This window comes from Melitaea cinxia, chromosome 2 (genome assembly GCF_905220565.1).
Source record: "Melitaea cinxia chromosome 2, ilMelCinx1.1, whole genome shotgun sequence".
In the NCBI taxonomy this organism is placed as follows: Eukaryota; Metazoa; Arthropoda; class Insecta; order Lepidoptera; family Nymphalidae; genus Melitaea; species Melitaea cinxia.
Genome location: NC_059395.1, coordinates 12626646 through 12648228, shown reverse-complemented (window position 1 = coordinate 12648228; position 21583 = coordinate 12626646). Strand labels below are relative to the sequence as shown.

Below are 21583 nucleotides of genomic sequence, written 5' to 3'. Positions count from 1 at the left end.
GGTTTCGTTTTTTTTTTTTTTTAATTTAGGAACCATGCGTTAATACAGCGTTAACAAAAGGCATGATCAATAAACTCTGTAGAAATTCAAGTTACGATTTAGAAGATGCGAATTTAGATATCGCGAGTCTTAAAAGCTAAAATCATATTTAACGCCATGAATCTGTCTATAGATCAGCAGTTAAGCTTAAATTTTCTCGTAAAGCAATGCCATCTTTTATAGAGGTATTTATTATATATCCGACCGTCGTAACTAAGTATTTTAATTTGTATCTTGTATTTTCTTTTTTACCAAATATTACTTTATATATGGCTAGCGACCCGCTCCGGCTTCGTACGGGTATAAAATATAATTTATAGCCTATGTCATTCACTCAAAAAATAATTAAAATCGATCCAGTAGTTTTGATTTTACTGCCCGTGGCCCGCGTTATTTAGAGTAAAAGCCGGCCGGAACCGCCGCAAATGCTACGTACCGCAATTTTTAAATCTGTAATATCTTCGAAAATATTCATTTAAATCATATACTGTAAAGGGCCATATATATTAAATCAACAATGTATTTAAGGTATTTAATTAGATAAGGATTAATGCTGTATTGTTTAAAATTGCTTCGAAAATTAGCCATAATTGTCGTAAAAAGTAAATGACAAAAAAATGTCTTTTCAATTTGTACAATACTTAATACATTATTTTGATAAATCTCGTAGGGTTCAGGCTGCGTATGCAATGTAAGCGCAAAAAATGTAATTATTTACGACATGACATTAGAAACCTCAAAAATAACAGTATTTCTCCACTATTTAATGGATGTTATTATACATACAAACCTTCCTCTTCCATCACTCTATCTATTAAAAAAACCGCATCAAAATCCGTTGCGTAGTTTTAAAGATTTAAGCATACATAGGGACATAAGGACATAGGGACAGAGAAAGCCGCTGTTTTATACTATGTAGTGAAGTATAATTTTCAATTGCGATAATATTAAATAATGATATATTATTAATTATGTTATGTTTCGTAATGTTCTAAAAATATATTTGTGAAATTGGTAGGTTAGTAAAGTTTTTATGATGAATAAAAGCTCGTTCGACGCCATGCCGCATCTGATGCACACTCAGTTTGGAGCTCGCGTTGTTAGGGTAATTAAATTCTGGTCAAATCGAGGTCTGGTAACGAGTACTCTGCAATCGATTAGGAAAGCAGTTTGTACGCAGCTCGTCATTAAGCATATGAATGCATCTCTGCACTTCCCAATCGTGTTGGATGTTTAAGTGGAAATTTAATCTAAATACTCAAGGGTTATAAATGTATTTACATCATTTCAAATATATTGTCAGTGTATGTACACTTACAATATTGAGAAAAAAGTATGATATTAGTGGTCAAAAAAATAAGTAAGAAAAAAATGTAAGTTCCAAAAGAGAATTATAGGACTTTTCCTATTCTAGCACAATCTAATCAAGACCTCACTACGATTTTTAGCGGGTAAGATGTTAAGGTGCAAAAATATTTTTGTCTAAGCTTTGTGATAAGCCGAGAGATAGAATGACTGATAGGACGATCCAATGGACAGAAGAATCGAGCTTCATTATATGAGACAGTAAATGTATCCTGGGTTTTAGTAACATTATATTTTATCAGTAATGTACACGATCAAACTCTTGCACCAAAGCATTAAAATGATTTTTAAAATATTATTTATTTATTCTTAATGTACACCGAAATACAGACACATATAAAGAAAGATACAATACAAGATGTACAAAGGCGATCTTATCGCTAAAGAGCGATGTATTCCAGATAATATTTAGGTACTGGACGCGATACAGTAGCAGCGGTTAGAAGTGTGTTTATCTACGAGTATACATATAACAAAATGGTAGGAAAGTCAAAACTGTACATTGCATACTTTTTAAAAAGAATACTTGGGGTGTGATCTACAATCGATACTGAAGCCAAAAATATAGTTTTTAGAATTTTTGTCTGTTTGTCTGTATGTATGTCCGGGATAAACTCAAAAAGTACCGCATGGATTTACTTCAAATTTAGCACGAATATTATTAAGAAGTCGGGTCAACATATAGGATACAAATTATCACGCTATCAACTACGGGGAACGAGCACTGAACCTTTATTTCTTCAACGCATTCTGTAACAACGTGTAATCTAACGACGCATATTTGAATGTTGTTATTATGTTAAAACCCAGGCTATAAGCTAGCATGATACTATAAATAAAGACATTCTGTAGTATATTTAGTATCAGCATTGCACCCGTGCGAAGCCGGGGCGAGTCGCTAGTATTTAATATTAATGTATCGTAAATAAATAGATAATAAAAATAATGGCATTGGGTACATCCATTTTTACTTGACAATTGTCTAGCAAACTTCTAGAGAGTTCTCTGTAAGGTCGGTGGCGCAGAAAATAAACAGCTTACATCAATTCTAGTGTATCTTTTCTTACACCCCGATTTTTGGATTTGCTATACATTGAAGTGAAATCTTATTAAATATAGCGCTTACTCGTAGTATTTTAGTCATGATCAAAGTATATTCTTGTATTTTAAGATTTAGCAGCGTATGTCTAAATTTAAGAGACTGAATTTGAAAAAGCATGTACGGGTCAACGCACATTGAGCAATATGATTGTTTTGCTAATTAGTAACCTCTTTAATTTAGCTGATTTATTACGAAATTGTTATTTTCTTATGCAGATTTCTAATGAAATTGATATTTGTTTGCTACGAATGACGTCAAATGACGTCTGTAGTTCTGCCTATATATACTCAAAATAATCTTAATAAGTTTAGTGTTTGATCGACTCTCATTGGGTTTGGTTTCCCTCATAACCTTCCCTCACATGTCGTCTCTCACTCATACAGACAGGACCATACAGTTTTTTGGTCCTTCGAGAATACAGCCTTGCTGCTGACAAGCTGCGCAGTCATTCTGAACCTGCATGCTAGAAGACAACAGTCTTACTTCGAGGATACATACAGTCGTGTTGATCCTTCGAGAAAAAAAAAAACAAATATTTCTTCGAGAAATCACTCAAGAAAACAGTCAATCAAGACTATAAACTCTACGGATTTCCATCGACATTTGGAAAATCCACATAAAGTGGCCACAACGCTCACGTGGAATTTGTGTGACTGCGAATCGGTTGACTGGCTTCCCAGAAGCGGGTTCCACCAGTTAAATTGAGAAGGCGCAATCAAGGTCGCACTATCCACTGAGAGATTGGCCTGGACCCCTGAAGACGGTCCTATCAATTTTACATCAACGTCAGCATTAAAAAATAAATATGGAAAATATCCTGCAACGACAACAAGAAATTGTCGAAGCAATATAAAAGATAGAGAGGAACTTCAACAAAGATTCCGTATCCCGGAAGACCCGTAAATACTTGGACGAGCGACTCGATGTCCTTGACAAATTATGGGCCGAGTTCCAAGGTAACGACCAACGGTTGTCGCTCTACCATAACGATACTGATCCTTATTTTAAAGAAAATCAATACGTACAGGCAAGAGAATACTTTGATTCTGTACGCATCAAGGTAGCGTCATTTTCGCCAGCAAGGGAGACTTCTGTGTCACCGACACCAGGAGCTGGCAAACCACTGGAATCACCTGCGATTCCGACAACACCAAAGCTGCAGCCAAGACTCACATTGCCAACAAGTTCAAATGCCACTAAGATCTCAACGTCGGATCGAGGTCAGGCAACAGAATTGATGTCACTGCAAAGAACAAACTTCCGAGCTTTTCATCGACAAATAAATCGCTTGAAAATAAATGAAATCCAAGACAAATGGGAGCTGGAAGACGAGTTACGCAACATACAAACGCGCTGGAACGCAATAGACGCTTTGCACTTGCAAATAGATAATATCCTACAAGGATCGGATACCCAGTACGATAGTGAGTTTTACGCCTACGAAGATTCATATAAGTCAATCAAAAGGGCGTTGAATCTTAAACTCACATCGACCATTCATCACGAAAAATCGACACCACAGATCGACTTGCCTACGTTTACAGGCAAATATACGCAATGGCCTACGTTTTATGACTTATACGTAGAAAGTATTCATAATAACAATTTGATTACAAAAACTCAGAAGATGCAACACCTAAAGAGCAAATTACGAGGAGATGCTGAACGAATCATCCAACATCTAACTATCTCAGCGGACAACTACGACACAGCGTGGGAATTGTTGACACACAGATATAACAATCCACAATTGTTATTTACTAAACAAATCGAAATCTTTATTAATCAGCCAGCCGCTCAAAAACAATCAGCGTACGAGATTAGACGTATTTACGACACGTCAATGGAATGTATCTACGCTATTAAAAACTTGGGTATCGATACAAGTACCTGGGACCCATTATTAGTACATATTATTACAAAAAAGCTGGATACAGTCACCTATAACGACTACAAGGAAGCCCGGAAAATGCCACGAGAATTACCTTCACTCTCGGAGCTAATGGACTTCTTAGAGAGCAAATTCATCGCTTTAGAACCAAGCGGCATAAGAGATAGAGAAATGTCGTCATCATTCAAAAAATATAATCAACAAAAATCAGTTAATAACAAGACTTACAAGCCTCAATTTCAAAAGGAGCATCGGTATGGAAAATTAATAAATAAAGAATATCAAAGCGTTGCGACATACATGTCAAATTGCCCGATTTGTGACAAGAAACATCCCTTATACAAATGCGAAAGGTTTATCAAATTAACACCGGGCGAACGTTATCGAATTATCGAAGATTTTAACCTTTGTCATAATTGCTTGTACACACATAACAAGAATTTATGTACGTCAATGAAAAAATGCAAACTATGTAAAAAGAGTCATAACACAATGTTACATGACGCCTATACTATAAACATTAATAAGCAGTCTACAAACTCGCTGACTGACATGTCTAGTGGGTCATCAACCCAACTGAATACTCCAACTCCGCAAAAATATCAAGTCTCGTTGCAACAAGATGCTAAGCAACATTGCGTCAATCACGTCGCTACGGATGAAGAAGAGATTTTACTGACTACCTTGTCTATCAGAGTTAAGGCCCTTGATGGCACATATATGACATTGAGATGTCTGCTCGACCAAGGCTCTCAGATTTCCCTAATATCGGAAAACGCCGCTCAGATGCTGGGCTTGCCGCGGCAACGGTACCATGCTTCGGTATCTGGTATTGGTAACGGATCGAAACATAGCAAAGGAGTCGTCAAGCTCGAGTGTCAGTCTATTTACCAAGATTACGCGTTTACGACGCAAGCATTAGTCATCAATCACGTCATTAACAATTTACCAAACATATCCTTCAAGAAAGAATCGTGGCCTCATATACAACACATACAACTAGCCGACCCGGAATACAACGTATCTAGGCCTATCGATCTATTACTAGACGCAAGCATATATTCAGAAATTATAATGAGCGGCCTGATCAAAGGTCCGAACATGGCTCCAATAGCCCAACAAACAAAGTTAGGCTGGATACTATCGGGTAGCGTGAAAACGTTTAAATGTCACGTGATTACTACAGACCTGTCAGCGATTTCTCAATATTGGGAGCTAGAAGAAGTCAATGATTCGTCTATCGAAATGACTCCAGACGAAGAGTATTGTGAACAATTCTATCAATCAACAACAAAACGTTTATCAAACGGACGATATGAAGTGGCCCTCCCCATGAAACCGGGATTTGAAAAGGACCTCGGTGAATCGAAAACAAAGGCAATTGCTCAGTTCTACAACTTAGAAAAGAAGATGAATAAAAACGATTGCTTCTCGGAAAGCTACAGAAATTTTATGCAAGAATACGAACAAAGTGGTCACATGTCTCCCGTTACAAAATGTAGTTCATTTGTACACTATCTTCCTCATCACGGTGTACAAAAAAACGACTCTACAACAACTAAACTACGAACGGTATTCAATGGATCATCAAAAACATCAAGTGGATTCAGCTTAAATGACTTGATGGAGCGTGGTCCGAATTTGCAAAAGGATTTACAGCATCTCATCTTAGTATGGCGACAACATAAGTATGTCGTTACTGCTGACATAGAGAAAATGTTTCGTCAAATAATGGTTCGAGAAACCGATCAACATCTGCAACGTATTGTCTGGAGAAGCATACAAGAAGCCCCCTTAAGGGAGTACCAATTGACTACGGTCACGTATGGTACAAAGGCGGCCCCTTATCTCGCTATGCGTACTATAAAGCAGCTAGCTATGGATGACGCACACAAGTTTCCCCTGGCAGCTAAAGCGCTAATGACGTCATTATACATGGATGATCTGCTCGAAGGTTGTGATAATATCTCTCAAGCAAAACAGTTACAAAGAGAGATCATCGATATCCTGAAGGGAGCCGGCATGAATATTCGGAAGTGGTCCAGCAATGCAAAGGAACTGATTGAAGGGCTATCCGCTAATCAATTAGACACTCCGTTAGATTTTAAGGGCCTAGAAAACCGAAAAACCTTAGGCTTACGCTGGATTCCGTCGTCAGATATTTTCGTATTCAAAAATATATTCGAAGATGAAAACAGTGATGACGTCATAACTAAAAGACAACTCCTTTCGAACATTTCCAAGGTATATGATCCCATGGGATTTCTCAGCCCCCTTTCAGTTCGGGCAAAGCTTTTATTCCAACAAACTTGGTCTGAAGAAACCACGGATTGGGATACACAATTGTCGAATACCATAACGAATGAATGGATAAAGCTGAAACGTGACTATCAACAAATAGACCAGTTTAAAATTCCTAGATACATAGGCGATAAAAATCATTATACAATTCATGGATTTTGTGACGCATCCGAAAAAGCATATGCTTGCGCTATTTATGCCGTCACGATAAATTCTAAGGGCAAGTACACATCGACGCTTGTGACTGCTAAGACAAAATTAGCACCCTTGAAGAAAAAACTATCCTTGCCAAAACTTGAGCTATGTGGAGCACTGCTACTATCACGGCTTATAAAAAAAGTAATTCAAACCTTGCCTGATAATCTACAAGTATTTGCCTGGACCGACTCCATGGTGGTTCTTGGTTGGTTATATGGAGATGTCAATAGGTGGAAACAGTTCGTGGCTAACAGAGTTCGAACTATCCTCAATATAATTCCATCATCGTCATGGCATCATGTTAAATCTGAAGATAACCCTGCAGACTGCGCCTCGAGAGGACTGTCAACACAGCAGTTATTGGAGCATCATTTATGGTGGCACGGCCCGCAGTGGTTGTTAACATTTAATTCGAGTACAATGAAGGAAGAAAAATATCAACCACCACGCTTAGAAATAAAAGCATCCAGTGTGACCGCAGCCTTATCTTATAAAAATGCTTTAGTATTGCAATTATTAAATGAATGTAGCTCAATAGAGCGCTTAATCACTATAATCGGCTGGCTCACACGTTATACACAATGGTTGCGACGTAAACAAATACTTCATCAAAATTATCTTTCTTCTTTGAGTCGGCAGGATGTACGGGTCAACGCACATTGAGCAATATGATTGTTTTGCTAATTAGTAACCTCTTTAATTTAGCTGATTTATTACGAAATTGTTATTTTCTTATGCAGATTTCTAATGAAATTGATATTTGTTTGCTACGAATGACGTCAAATGACGTCTGTAGTTCTGCCTATATATACTCAAAATAATCTTAATAAATTTAGTGTTAGATCGACTTTCATTGGGTTTGGTTTCCCTCATAACCTTCCCTCACATGTCGTCTCTCACTCAACCATAGACTGTACCATACAAAGCAGTATCTATTATTAATTGGCGCAAACATTTTATTTAAAGTGGATATATTGAAAACTATATGAAATGTGCTCCAAGTTATTTATAACGTTCTTTAGTTATCTATACAAATATATAAAATTGGAGTGTCTGTAATATTAAAATAACCGCTTTTTACTAAATACATATGGATGTATATACGATATATATAGCAAAATAACATTTTTTACCATTTTTGTCTGTCTGTCTGTTTGTTCTGGCTAATCTCTGAAACAGCCAGACCGATTTTGACAAGACTTTACTCACTGGTAGATAACTGATGTAATAAGGAGTAACTTGGGCTACTTTTATTTTGGAAATTTATTTATTTTATAACACTGAGAACTGAAAAATAACTTTTTTGTTAAATTCCACGCGGACGAAGTCTCGAGCACAATTAGCTACATATCTATCTATAACACAGTATTGGAAGACAAATTTTGCTATTTCTTGGAGTAGTTTAAATCGTGGATTGGATTCCCGCCTGAATCTGGGTGTAATATTCGTATTTATGTATGTATGTATATATGAATTATTTTCATGTATAGCTGTAACAGTTAGCTATTACTTAATGCTTGTACTAACTTATTGCTTACTATAACTAAATGCTTGTGTTATTTTCTTAAGACAAGCATTAAATTGCTTACCTTTGGAACAGATAACCGTGTGTCAGTGTTATAAGAGCGAAAAATAAGATTGATAAGCCGAAAATACAGCGAATAGATACATATAAACGTTGAATCTAATTCTTATAAAATTAAAATTTTATCTAGTAGTAAAATTACCTGAAATTAAACTTTACAAGAACTAAAAAAGTAGGCTAATCTTTATCACAAAATTACAGCGACCGCTTGTTCTGGGAATCCTAAAAAAATAGACGTATAAAGTCAAGGAAAAACCAATATATCCGTTGCCCTAATTTTAGTTGTTTTTGTTCAATTCTATCTGCAAATAGAAAGATGGAAATATGACTCAATCAGTAACACTTCGTACATCTGTGGTGTGTAGGCGTTACACGAGCCGGTCAAATTGGAATCGGTAATTAAATTATCGATTGAAAATATTTCCAACATTTTCGTGTCAACATCTATTTTTGAATCAACAATTGTTGATTGATTTTTGACGCGTATCGGTAAAATAATGTCTCAGTTTGTTCATAGAAGAAATGGCATTTGAATTATAAAGTACTACTTACTTTTAGGTATGGGTAGATGTATTGTGTAGATTAGAATATATATTGCATGCATATCATACTGCTAAGGATTTTATACAGTTGATTAAAATAAATATCATTTTCATCTCGGCAGACTGCGTTTAACTGATTGATGTGTGATGATTATTATATAATTAGTAAATGTTGTGTTAGTAGAATGATGTAGTTTAGCAATAAGTCGACCTACTGATGTTTGGTAAAACTCGAATGAATTTATGTGACATCTTATTATTAGTGATAATTGTAATTTATATTCTTTCAGTATGTCTGTCATATTGAAAGTCAGAAGCAAGAAATTTTTTAGGGTTTTGATTGCATATTAAATAAGTAAGTATTCTAGCTTTTGCGTAAATTCTGAACAGTAAAATAGGGGATTATTATAATCGATTTCTACGCGAGCGAAGCAGCGGACAACAGCCAGTAAAAAATAAGTGCAAAAAATTAAGAATGTAAAAAGTAATAATAATAATACAATCCACAAAATTATTTAAACTAATAGTTTAAAAGTTTCTCCAATTTGCATGTCCACAGAGGATAAGCTGGGGGGTCGTGAAATATGCAGAACGTTTATACCGACGAATATTGATGCTCCAATTACATGGCGAATGGAATATCCCAACGGCTCTGTACTGTTTGTAGGGTTATGTCACACTGAAATCATAAATGCGCTCATGCAAACTAAAGCTACTGTACGAAGTTATGTTACTTCGATATCCATATAGGTTGCAGTTTCGTATTGATAAATCACTATTTATTTTTGACTTATTTGCTTTGACTGATCAAAGAATGTATTACGAAAGCTATAGCATAATATAATTTGACGGGTGATGTAGTTGATAACCTTTACTTATAGCTGGAACACGAAAAAGAGAAAAATAATTGACGATTTGACGTGAGTGCACTATGCCGTATATATGTACAATTTCAACGAGTGACTGCGTATGAAAATTGGTGACTAACGTTCAGTCAGTTTGAATAAGGGACACATAGGCAAGCTAATATACGGCGTGAAGTAAACACCACACCGTGCATTTACTTTATTACTTACTGTTATTCGAGATATAAAGAAGTGTTGATTAATTTCAATGTTTTGCTTTTGATTTTTAGATGGCCTATTTTTATTATGAAACTATATTCTAGGGTAAATTTCAAAAATAATAATTAGTTTACTATTCTAAGTCTTTGTACAACTATAAAAATTGTAAAAGAAAGGCTTTCTGCGTAAATTTTTTTTTTGTGTTATGTATTTGGTTTAAAAAAATCTATACTCTATCTAAAATATATATCTAATATTGGAATTTGACAAAGATTGCTTGTTTCGATTTTCAAACTATTTCATCCACGTTTAAAAACTAAAATCATTGAGGTTAAATGAACCGATATCCAACAAAAACAAAATTTGCATTCCTTTATTTGTAAGTTGTGTGTATCTAAAGTCGTATGTCTACACTTCCAAGACGTAGGCCGAAAACCATTACATTAAAAATTCTATCCCAAGCTCACGTCAAGCTGTTGTTGCTTTATTTATATGCGTTGTTTACACGACGATATTGTTTGTAAAATTTATATGTTATATCTTGAAAAATAAATTGTAGTAGCTTATAAAATAAAAACGAAAACAACAAGAATTTACTTAATCTATAGTAATATTATAAAGCTGAACAGTTTGTTTGTTTGTTTGGACGCGCTTATCTCAGCGACTACTAGTCCGATTTGAAAAATTCTTTCAGTGTTAGATAGCCCATTTATCGAGGAAGGCTATACATCATATATAGGCTATACATCATCACGCTAAGACCAAAAGGAGCGGAGCACCAATGAAGAATGTTTTAAAATGGGTTTACTTTTCCTTTTAAGAGCTTCCGCTGCGTGCCTTGCGTAAACAGTAAAAGTTTTGCAAAAATAATGAATTGAAAATTAATATATATATTTTAATAATACATATTTACAAATTTAATGTTGTAAGATAGATACTTTTTCTAACTTATTAAACTTTTTTTTAAAGTTTTTTAACCTTTAATTTTGCATACAAATATGATTTTTTTTTTTAAATATAAATTGCTTTAGTCGACCCTCGATAATTTTAATTAACGACCCCATTCAAACTTTAATCTCATGCAATTTGATATTGCCTTCTATACAATTTATAGTAACAAACGTATTTTAATTAAAGATAAAATATATTGTAACAGTTTTGCATTTTTAAAAATAACCACCGTTCCTACTAATTTTTGCTTCCTTTTTAAGTGCCTTATAAGAAATAATCTATTTTAAAATTTCACAACACCATGTTTTTCACTTATATACACACAGTCGTTACATACAGTCAGTCGTCGTCAGTAACGTCTTAAAATCAGGTACAATAATAGACGAAGCGCACACTCTACATATTACATTTAAAACGATTAGATATTTAAACGGTTAGATGGAATCTACTTGTATACGTCCTTTGTGCCTTTGTAATTCCTTAAGCAAACCTTGAATTGTGTAGTTTCGATTCTACTATTGACTTGTTCAATATAATTAATAATGAGATAGAGATTCCGTTAGGATATTTGCGTAGCCCTTATTCGATTCTGTTGTTTTAAATTATATAATACTTCTTAACTACTGAAGTGTGTAAGTACCTTACAGACCGCTTCCATTCGACTGAAGGGAGATCTCCGAGTAAAAAATAATATTGAGCTTATAAAGTGCTTTGAAAAGGTTTTTACTGCCTTGTTTTCAACTAGGGATAATGACCATTTTAATAAAATTTAATTTTTCCGACATTATTTACTGTATGGGATGTATCTGACTGTATGTAACGAGTGTGTATATAAGTGAAAAACATGGTGTTGTGAAATTTCAAAATAGATAATTTCTTATAAGGCACTTAAAAAGGAAGCAAAACTAGTAAAACCATGGTTATATTTAAAAATGCAAAACTGTTAGAATATATTTTATCTTTAATTAAAATACGTTTGTTACTATAAATTGCATAGAAGGCAATATCAAATTGCATGAGATTAAAGTTTGAATGGGGTCGTAAATTAAAATTATCGAGAGTCGACTAATGCAATTTATATTTTTAAATAAATCATATCGGATGCAAAATTAAAGGTTACAAAAGTTTAAAAAAAAGTTTAATAAGTTAGAAAAAATATCTATCTTACAACATTAAATTTGTAAATATGTATTATTAAAATATATATATTAATTTATCTCTTTCTTGCAAGGGACGTTGCGCGTTAAAACGTCACTATTATAATTAGTGCAGGTGCTGTTTGATTTCACTCGCCTTTTTTTTTCATAACACGTGCCTTATATCGTTTTATAATGAGTAAACTCTAAAATGTAATATTAAATCGTAAGTAATATTCTCTACAGTAGGTTGCTGCAAAGGAAATTTTAAGAGTTATATGTGTTAAAAACTTTTACATATAAGACGTTGAGAGCACCTGTGTAGCATACCTACCAGCCCTACCAGCAACGATACGGCGAGCTTAAGATGAGTTATGAAGAACATTTATGCCTTATTGACTTGCATTTTGAGTATAGGAACTTTTACCTCAAGGTTTTTACTAAACAAAATGTATTCTCTTCTAAAATTTGCGTAATTTAGAAACTGGAGTAAACATAAAAAGGTATTTTAAATCAAAACGTGTGTGTAAGCAATTACGCATAATAGGTTTTTAATACATATGCATTTTTTATACTTATTTTTCGCTTTTATTGGCGTATTAAATATCATGGCACCGCGAGGTGTTTTATATATAAGTTTTATGTATATATATTATGTAACTTTACTGCTGTCTTTAGTCTAAAAAGTCGTTAAACTTGATATTTCATGAAAATCGTAATTCACATTGACAAGTGTGTATAATCGTGTTTGCTGGCAAACGAAAAAAAAACCGACTTCAATTACATCGACAAGTAATACAACGTACTCGTAGTTAAACGAAAAAATAGTCAAGTAAATACGCATTATTAAAGATTACTACAAAAGTTGTAATCAGATCTCGATGAAATTTAAATGTGACCACATGATAAACATCGGCTTTCGATTAAATTGAAGATCATCAAAATCGGTACATCAAGTAAAAAGTCGTGCGGGTTTTTGAGGGTTTCCATCGATTTCTCTGGGATCCCATCATCAGATCCTGGTTTTCTTATCATGGTACCACACTTACGATATCTTGTTTCCAACAAAAAAAGAATTATCAAAATCGGTTCATAAACGACGAAGTTATCCCCGAACATACATAAATAAATAAATAAAAAAATATATATACGGTCTAATTGAGTAACCTCCTCTTTTTTGAAGTCGGTTAAAATGTCAATACTAATCTTTGAATTGATGATTGAAGAAAACGTTATTTAATCTTTAATTCGTTTTTACATAATCATTAAATCTAAATAATATTTTTTTAAAATCATAATTGCTTAATTTTTTTCTTTAACTTTTTGAAAGATCATTGCACAAATAGTCTTTTATTATTTTTAGCTACTCGAATTAAGGACAATTGTTAATTATAATAAGTTATTTGCTAAACAGAATCAACAAGAATTTTATCATAGTCATTTTCAGTAAATGATGAAGTGAAAATAGACCATGATCATATGGTTAACGATTTTTCTCTTTCGAATTTCATCAAATTTAAAAAATAAATCTACCGTAATAGAGTCAATACCTACCCTTGAAATACTTAAATAAAATGTGTACAAATCATAACATATTGCTGACAGAATTTAAAGTCGCCACATCTTCTATAGATCGGAAACAATCTTCTAAAGTGGCTCAGGTAAACGCGAACTTTGATACGACAAAAAGCGTATGATTGATGCGTAGCTCAACGTTGAATAGCCATACATTTCGCAAAATGGTTGAAGCACGCGCTACACAGAGCTTTTGTCGCACCAACAATACCAAGACCGCTTGTTCAACGAAAAGTGCTATAACTCACACAGTTTAACACTTCAGTGCAGTTTCTTTTTGAACAGAATAACGGGTAGAAATTTATTAACTAACAATATGGCCCGAGTAATTCTAGTCTTTTTCAGTAGAATAAAATGTCAGAGATCAAATAAAATAATTAAAATTTGTCTATTATTAAACATATCTGACTGTATTTATTTATATACTATCTGAGCCCGCGACTTTGTCCGCGTGGAATGTAATAAAAAAGTTATTGTTCAGTTTGCAGAGTTATAAAATAAATAAATTCTTAAAATAAAAGTAGCCTAAGTTACTATTTACTACATCAGCTATCTGCCAGTGAAAGTCCCGTCAAAATCGGTCCAGCCGTTTCAGAGATTAGTCGGAACAAACCAACAGACAGACAGACAGACAGATAGACAAAAATTGTAAAAAATGTTATTTTGGTATATGTAGCCTGTATACATCCATATACATTTAGTAAAAAGCGGTTATTTTAATATTACAAACAGACAACTTCAATTTTTTTTTATTTGTATGGATTAAATGATGCCCACGGTTTCTCCCGCTTGGAATTCGCTATTTTTTTCTATAAATTACAAATTTTCATTCCATAAGAACCTTCTAGAAAGCTTTAGACAGACTTTCGAAAAATGAATAAAATGTGTCACAAAATTCAACGATAAGCCGAGCCGAGGGAAAAAGATACATTTGATTAATTTTTATATAGTAATACTATTCAGGTTGCCTATAAAATAAAACACAGAACTATTTAAAAATTTGTGGTGATGGTAGTGAAAATTATCATCACAGGTCTAAACTTTTGTATATTGTGTTGTATATATATATATATATATATAGAGATTCAAAGTATATCAAGTTATTAATTAATAGATACATTTCCAAACGAATAAAATTTTCTTTTTACCAGCAAAGGTAGGGTTATTATAAATATAATTATATGCCTATATATTATAGTGGCTTCATTATCAAGAACTGATCAACAGTATTCACGGTCTAAACGTTATCTCGTTAATCGGAGTTACAAGTTGTTGGTTTAATCAGCTTCGTGAATTAGCATAGTTATAATCTTCCCTGTCTGGGTTGTGGTAACAAACTTGAACTATATGTTTCCTTTTATGTGCACTAGACTAGTGAAACTATGAAGTATAGGAGACAAAAAAAAATCTATTTATTAAATTTGAATTTGAAATTCTTACAATTGTCATAATTTGTTTCCCCAAGTAAAACAATTGATATTATTATGTATTTTTTGTATTGTCTTTTTTTTGAATAGCGCTAAAATTGTATTTCATTTACGATTGAAATCATCGTTTTGCTTTTTAACAAACTCATACATAAAAACCTTCAAGTTGCTACAGGTACCTACTTTTTCTATACAAATAAATTAAATTGGAGTTTCTGTTTGTAATATTAAAATAGCCGCTCTTTATTAAATGCATTTGGAGATATACTTGATACATATACCAAAATAACATTTTTTTACAATTTTTGGCTGTCTGTCTGTCTGTTTGTTCTGGCTAATCTCTGAAACGGCTGGACTGATTTTGACGGGACTTTCACTGCCAGATAGCTGATGTAATAAGGAGTAGCTTAGGCTACTTTTATTTGAGGAATGTATTTATTATATAACTCTACGAACTGAACAATAACTTTTTTGTTAAATTCCACGCGAACGAAGTTACGGGGCACAGCTAGTTAGATATAATTCAAAAAGTACTCTTCAGATCTTGATTCAATTTAAATGGGGCTACATGACAAGCACTAGCTTTTCATTAAAGAAGAATCACCAAAATCGGTACCCTCAACAAAAGTTATGAGGTAAAACACATTAAAATTGCATGGTCCAAATTCACAAAAAATGCTCTTATAATAATAAATATAAGCTACTTAACAAATGTACTAAAAAAGTGCTATCACGCGAATGAAATAATTTTTCTTAAACTAGATCAAGTATTTTTCTTTTGTATTTTATTTCCAAGTTTCCCACTAATGGATAGTTGCAGTTGCTTGATGACGACGCCTTCGAGCTTGCTTTCTCACAAACTCATAAATGCATTTTTTTGCGAATTTGGTCTAAATAAGCAGTGTTTGGAGCTGATACAGTAAGGAGTAACTTAGCCTACTTTTATTTTTATCTTTTATCTTATAATTCTGTGAACTGAATATTAACTTTTTTGTTAAATTCCACGTGGATGATGTCGCGGGCACAGCTAGTTTATAATATAAACGCTTGTCAGAGCAATTATTTAATACTCATTAATTAGTAACCGTTGTAATAAAATGAACAGTCACACTTAAAAAAAAATACAATATTGACTTTGGTTTAGCGTAACGCTTAAAAAATGAATGCATAATAAATTTCATAATCAAAGAAATGGGGGCAGATTTGTTCAGTCCTTGATTTATTTAAGGCAGCTTTAACCTAACTTCAGAACAAGTTCAATACGTCTGCGTATTACAATGAAATTCGTTGAATACAGTAAAAGCTTTCGGAGTCATATTTATCTTATTCTTTCTTTTCCATCCGTAAGGAAAAATATTCCATCGTTAAGTAACATTCAAACCGAATGAGTTCAACCCTGATCGATGAAAAGCCTTTAATTCAACCGACGGAATACTTTTTTTAAAGAAAATCAAAAAAAAAATTATAAATTAAATTTGTGAATATTACAATTCTCGATAAATGGTGAAGAGTTATTATAATCTTAAATAAAGTTTGTTCGTTGAATACAAGTGTATAATGTCCTTTTATACTTTCATATTATAGAATTTTACTGCGAAGTTCATTGTTGATATAATTGCTTCCGGAGAAAATTTTGATCATGTTACAAATATTTTTGTGCCATAATTTGAAATAGTTTAAAGTTTGAATATCTCTTTCTAAGCTTAATAATAATAAAATACTACGTTTATAGAATAAATATTAAAGTTCATCGATCGATAAATCTCGTGAAATATACATATAATAAAATTAATAATTCTGTGAATTTAACGTGATTTTTTATTATATCCAGCGAATAGTTCCCGGAATAATAAACTCATTAGACCTATAAATTAAATTGAATAAATTTTACGAATAAACTATCGTTTTGTCAAAAAAAAAAAAACGTTATTTCTTACAACACTATTTATAAAAACGGATAATTTTTATCTGTGTGCTGAGTACAGCTAAAATCGTAGAAGTTTTTTTTTTATTTCATCATTTTACTGTTTTTTAGGCATAACAAATAATAATATTAAAAGTAACGCCTTTTCTACTACTATATTAATTCAGATATACATACAGCTAGGCCAGGCTAGGTTACCTATACGGTGCTCCACACGCTGGAGGCTCCGCGTGGAACTCGCAGCGGCGCGCGCTTTCGGCGGTCCTCAGACGGGATCTCTCACTGCCAAGCGTCGTAAAAGCCATGCTCGACAATGAGAGATCGTGGCAGGCGGCGATCTCCTTCTGCGAAGAGGTAATGACGCAGAAGGAGGCCGCGGAGCGGGCCAGGGAGAATGACGTCTCCGCTGACCCACTCCAGCGCAGGCGTACCGGAGGCAAGGAGGAGACGGTTGGCCCACCTCCTCCCCCCCTCGTAATAGTGGGGTCGCCGGCCGATAGTCGGGGGACTTCGGCCGGCCGGACGACACACGCCCCCACACGTCTAAGGGTTGGCCTTGTTGTGAGCGAGGCCACCCCACCATTGTGCCGGGACCCGGAGGTTTTGTCCGGGCCTACCCGGGTGAGGTGGCGAATGCTAGCGAGACCGCATCTCACCCCACCCAGACGGAAGACTGCTCACACGTGGTGGTTTTTTAGTCAGTAGGAGTCTGACATAACCCTCTGGCCGCGCTATCGATGAAGGATTTTCCCCACGTAAAAAAAAGGCTAGGTTACCTACCGCTGCCGGGGCGAGGTGGCGAATGCTAGCGCGACCCCATTTCACCCCACCCAGGCGGATGACACGTGTGAGCACATGTGGTGTTTTTTTAGTCACCAGGAGTCTGACATAAGGAGGGTATCCATGATGGAGGTCCCCACGTAAAAAAGGTACTTTTATTTAAGGTACTTTTAAAAAAGGAGGACGTTTCTCAATTCGACCGTATATATATTTTTTATGTGTGTTCGCGGATAACTTCGTCTTTTATGAACCGATTTTGATAATTCGTTTTTTGTTGGAAAGGAGATATCCCAAGGGTGGTGCCATAATAAGGAAACCTGATACTGATGATGGCATACCTGAGAAATCGAAGGAACCTTCGAAAATCGTAGTAACGACTAGTGCGTTTGTTATTTTTTTTCCTCTACTAACGTTGTATATTACTTGTCGATGTCAATGAAGTCGGTTTTTTTCGTTTGCTAGCAAACAAAATTATTTTCTTTATACCTTAAACGTTCATAAATTAATGTAGAACTATATTTTTATTCATAATATTATGTAACAAGATAAGTAAATATATTTAGGTTTCATAAACATATGAGAATATAAAAGGACTGAAACTGTAAATTTAGATTCCAATTAACCTAAAATTAAATCGTATTCACTTAATTTTCCAACGTAAGTAAAGGTTTAATTTATAGAAATAGTACGAGTTTAATTAGGGATTTATTTCACAAAACGGATGGTTATTTTGAACTAGCTTTATGTTGTGGCCTTGATTGTAAAATAAAGAAAGTTGTTGTGATGGTCTTTTATAAATTAGTGTTCTACGAATGTCTCTAATTATGACGCTCTTTTCAAAAATTGTGTAGTAAAAATCATTATTTAAACTTGATAACATAACAGTTTTTTTTCTCTTTATTTGGGTAAACAAACAGTATTACAACATGTATAATATAACAATTAGTGTATAAACAAAAAGTACTTAGCGTAACACCAACACCGTTTACCACGGATTATTCCAAATGTTAATAATAAGTCGATCACAGTTACAAGACAAACAGCTATAATTACAAGGTAAATCCGATTAATTTAAACATTGTAATACAAGTTTTTTATAAGTGCAGGGACCCGTTGCAGCAATATCCATTTCGTTAAACGGTTATACTTTAGTTTAATAAGATACTCAAATTTTTTTTTGAGACTATAGTTCTTACAATATTTGTAATTATTTAGATTTTTTGTGTCTTAAAGTTAAATATAAAACACTTAAAAAAAGTGGATTTTACATATAGATGTCAATTTGATGTCAACTTTAAAAATATTCTCTCTAAATTTTATTTTTATATTTTATTATTTCGATCATATTTCTTGATTAAATTGACATCAAATTGCATAAAATAATTCCGACAATATCGGAATTATATATAAATTACAAGATTCCACTTTAACGTTTTTTCTTTTTCAGGTTTCCTGAGCGTGGCGTTGCCGAGCAATGACGGCGGCCTGAGGCAAGCAGCTGGGTGCCCCTGCAGCGGGTCTCCGTGCTGCCGACGCCGCAGCAACGCCATTATAGTGACTTTATGTGTGTGTATTTAAGTGTACATTGTTTAGTGCGATAATATGTCAAATAGTTTTAAAACAACCAATGTATCTCAACCGGAACTTTTCACTTGTCCAGAATGCAATAACGGAAAGTTGTTTAGGGGCCGCAAAGGCTTAAAAATTCACACCACCCGTTGCCACAGCGATCCATTAGTGCATTCATTACCTATTTTAACTGATACTTCATCAACCGTAACCAGTGATAATAATTCGGTTCCATTTGAAAAATTTATTTTAAAATGTCACCAAAATATCCCGCTTGTTAAACGAGTTCCTAGAGGAGCGAGGATGTCTCTAGCTAGATCACTATCATCTGTAATTAAAAAATGTATTTCGGACACTGATTCGGCCTGGCAAAATCTTTTTTTGTTTTCCTACAAATTTTTACATGTTGATAAAACCAAAAATGGTTCAGTATCAACTAAATTAAAACAGAATAACTTGTTAGACATTCCGATTATCATTCCTAAAAACCCACGACCTTTATATTCTGATTCTAGTAAAATTATTCAATAATAATAAAGCAATGGATGGAGATCTTAAGAATGCAGCTCGCATTCTTTTCTCTAGTGATACCCTCGCACCTTTTGATAATAAAACGCTAGAAGCCTTACGTGAAAAGCATCCCTTACCGAATCCGGCGTCCTTGCTCCCAAGTCCACCTATTTTCAATAATGTTTTACAGGTTAAAGATGAAGACACCTATGCTGCAATTATGTCGTTCACAAGTGGCTCTGCTAGCGGCATAGACGGCATCACACCACAACATCTTAAAGATCTTGTGAGTGTCTCAGCCGGTGACGCTGGCAGGGTTCTCTTGAATGACATAACCAATCTTTGTAATTTCATGTTATCTGGCAAGGTATCTTCATCTTTTTTGTCTCATATTTACGGTGCAAGACTATGTGCCTTTAACAAAAAAGACGGTAGTATCCGTCCGATTGCTATTGGGACCACATTTCGCCGTCTGGCGTCTAAATTGGCATGTAGACACATAGTCTCCAGCCTAAAAACAAAATTTCAACCAATACGATTGGGCTTTGGAAGCAAAGGAGGCTGTGAAGCAGCAGTTCACGCGGCTCGTACTTTTTTAAAAAGTAATGAGGCTGAAGTTCTACTGAAAGTTGATGTAAAGAAAGGTCCGGCTCTTTTTAGTCTAGGTATCCACAAATGTATCTCAAATTTAAAATCAAAATTGAACATATGGTACCTAGATGATGGAACCATAGAAGGTAAAGTGGACGATGTCGTTGAAGACTTAATTAAAATTAAAAACGAGTTTGATAAAATTGGTCTCAAATTAAATTTTTCAAAATGTGAAATTTTCTTTACAGATATTCTATCACTTTCCAAAATTAATTTGGCAACGGAATTATTTAATAAAATTGCTCCTAATTTAAAAATACTTCAAAGAAGTACACTTTGTCTTCTAGGTGCACCGCTTTTTGATGAAGGCATACAGCCAATTTTGGATAATAAAATTAAAATATTTGTTGAAAACACTGACAAATTGGGCACTCTAAATTCTCATATTGCCTACACTATATTAAAATATTGTCTATTTTTCCCAAAATTAATGTATATTTTACGCGCAAGCCCGATTTGGAAATTTCCTGGAATGACCGAAAAACTTGATGCCACTTTAAAAAATTCATTAGAAAAAATTCTAAATTTATCTTTTGATGAAAATTCATGGACCCAAGCTACTTTACCAATTAGAGATGGTGGCATCGGCGTGAGAAAAATTTCCAGTGTCGCTCTTCCTGCGTTTCTTGCTTCTGTGCATAGTATCAAGGGTTTATGTTCTGACATCTTAAAATCTAATTCAGTCCAAATTACAGATGCTACAGATGCAATAGAAAACTGGAAGTTAATGTGTCCTAATGGCGATATCCCGAAGGACGTTACAAAACAAAAACTTTGGGATATACCAATAGTTCACAATACTCATATAAGTTTGACGCAAAATCTTACAAGTGACAAAAACCGTGCCAGGCTTCTAGCTGTGTCAAATAAAGAGTCAGGTCACTGGTTACACGCAATGCCGTCAAAAAATCTTGGGACACTTTTAGACAATGAAAGTTTTAGAATTGCTCTCGGTCTCCGGTTGGGAGCTCCA

General features: G+C 34.1%; 1 protein-coding gene across 1 annotated transcript; it reads left to right on the top strand.

Moving 5' to 3' along the window:
- The first annotated feature begins 1075 nt into the window (after nt 1–1075).
- On the top strand, nt 1076–7559 carry LOC123661633. The gene is made up of 2 exons (XM_045596590.1): nt 1076–1144; nt 3402–7559. The coding sequence occupies exons 1-2, from the start codon at nt 1076–1078 to the stop codon at nt 7557–7559; spliced, it is 4227 nt and encodes a 1408-aa protein (XP_045452546.1).
- Nucleotides 7560–21583: the final 14024 nt, after the last annotated feature.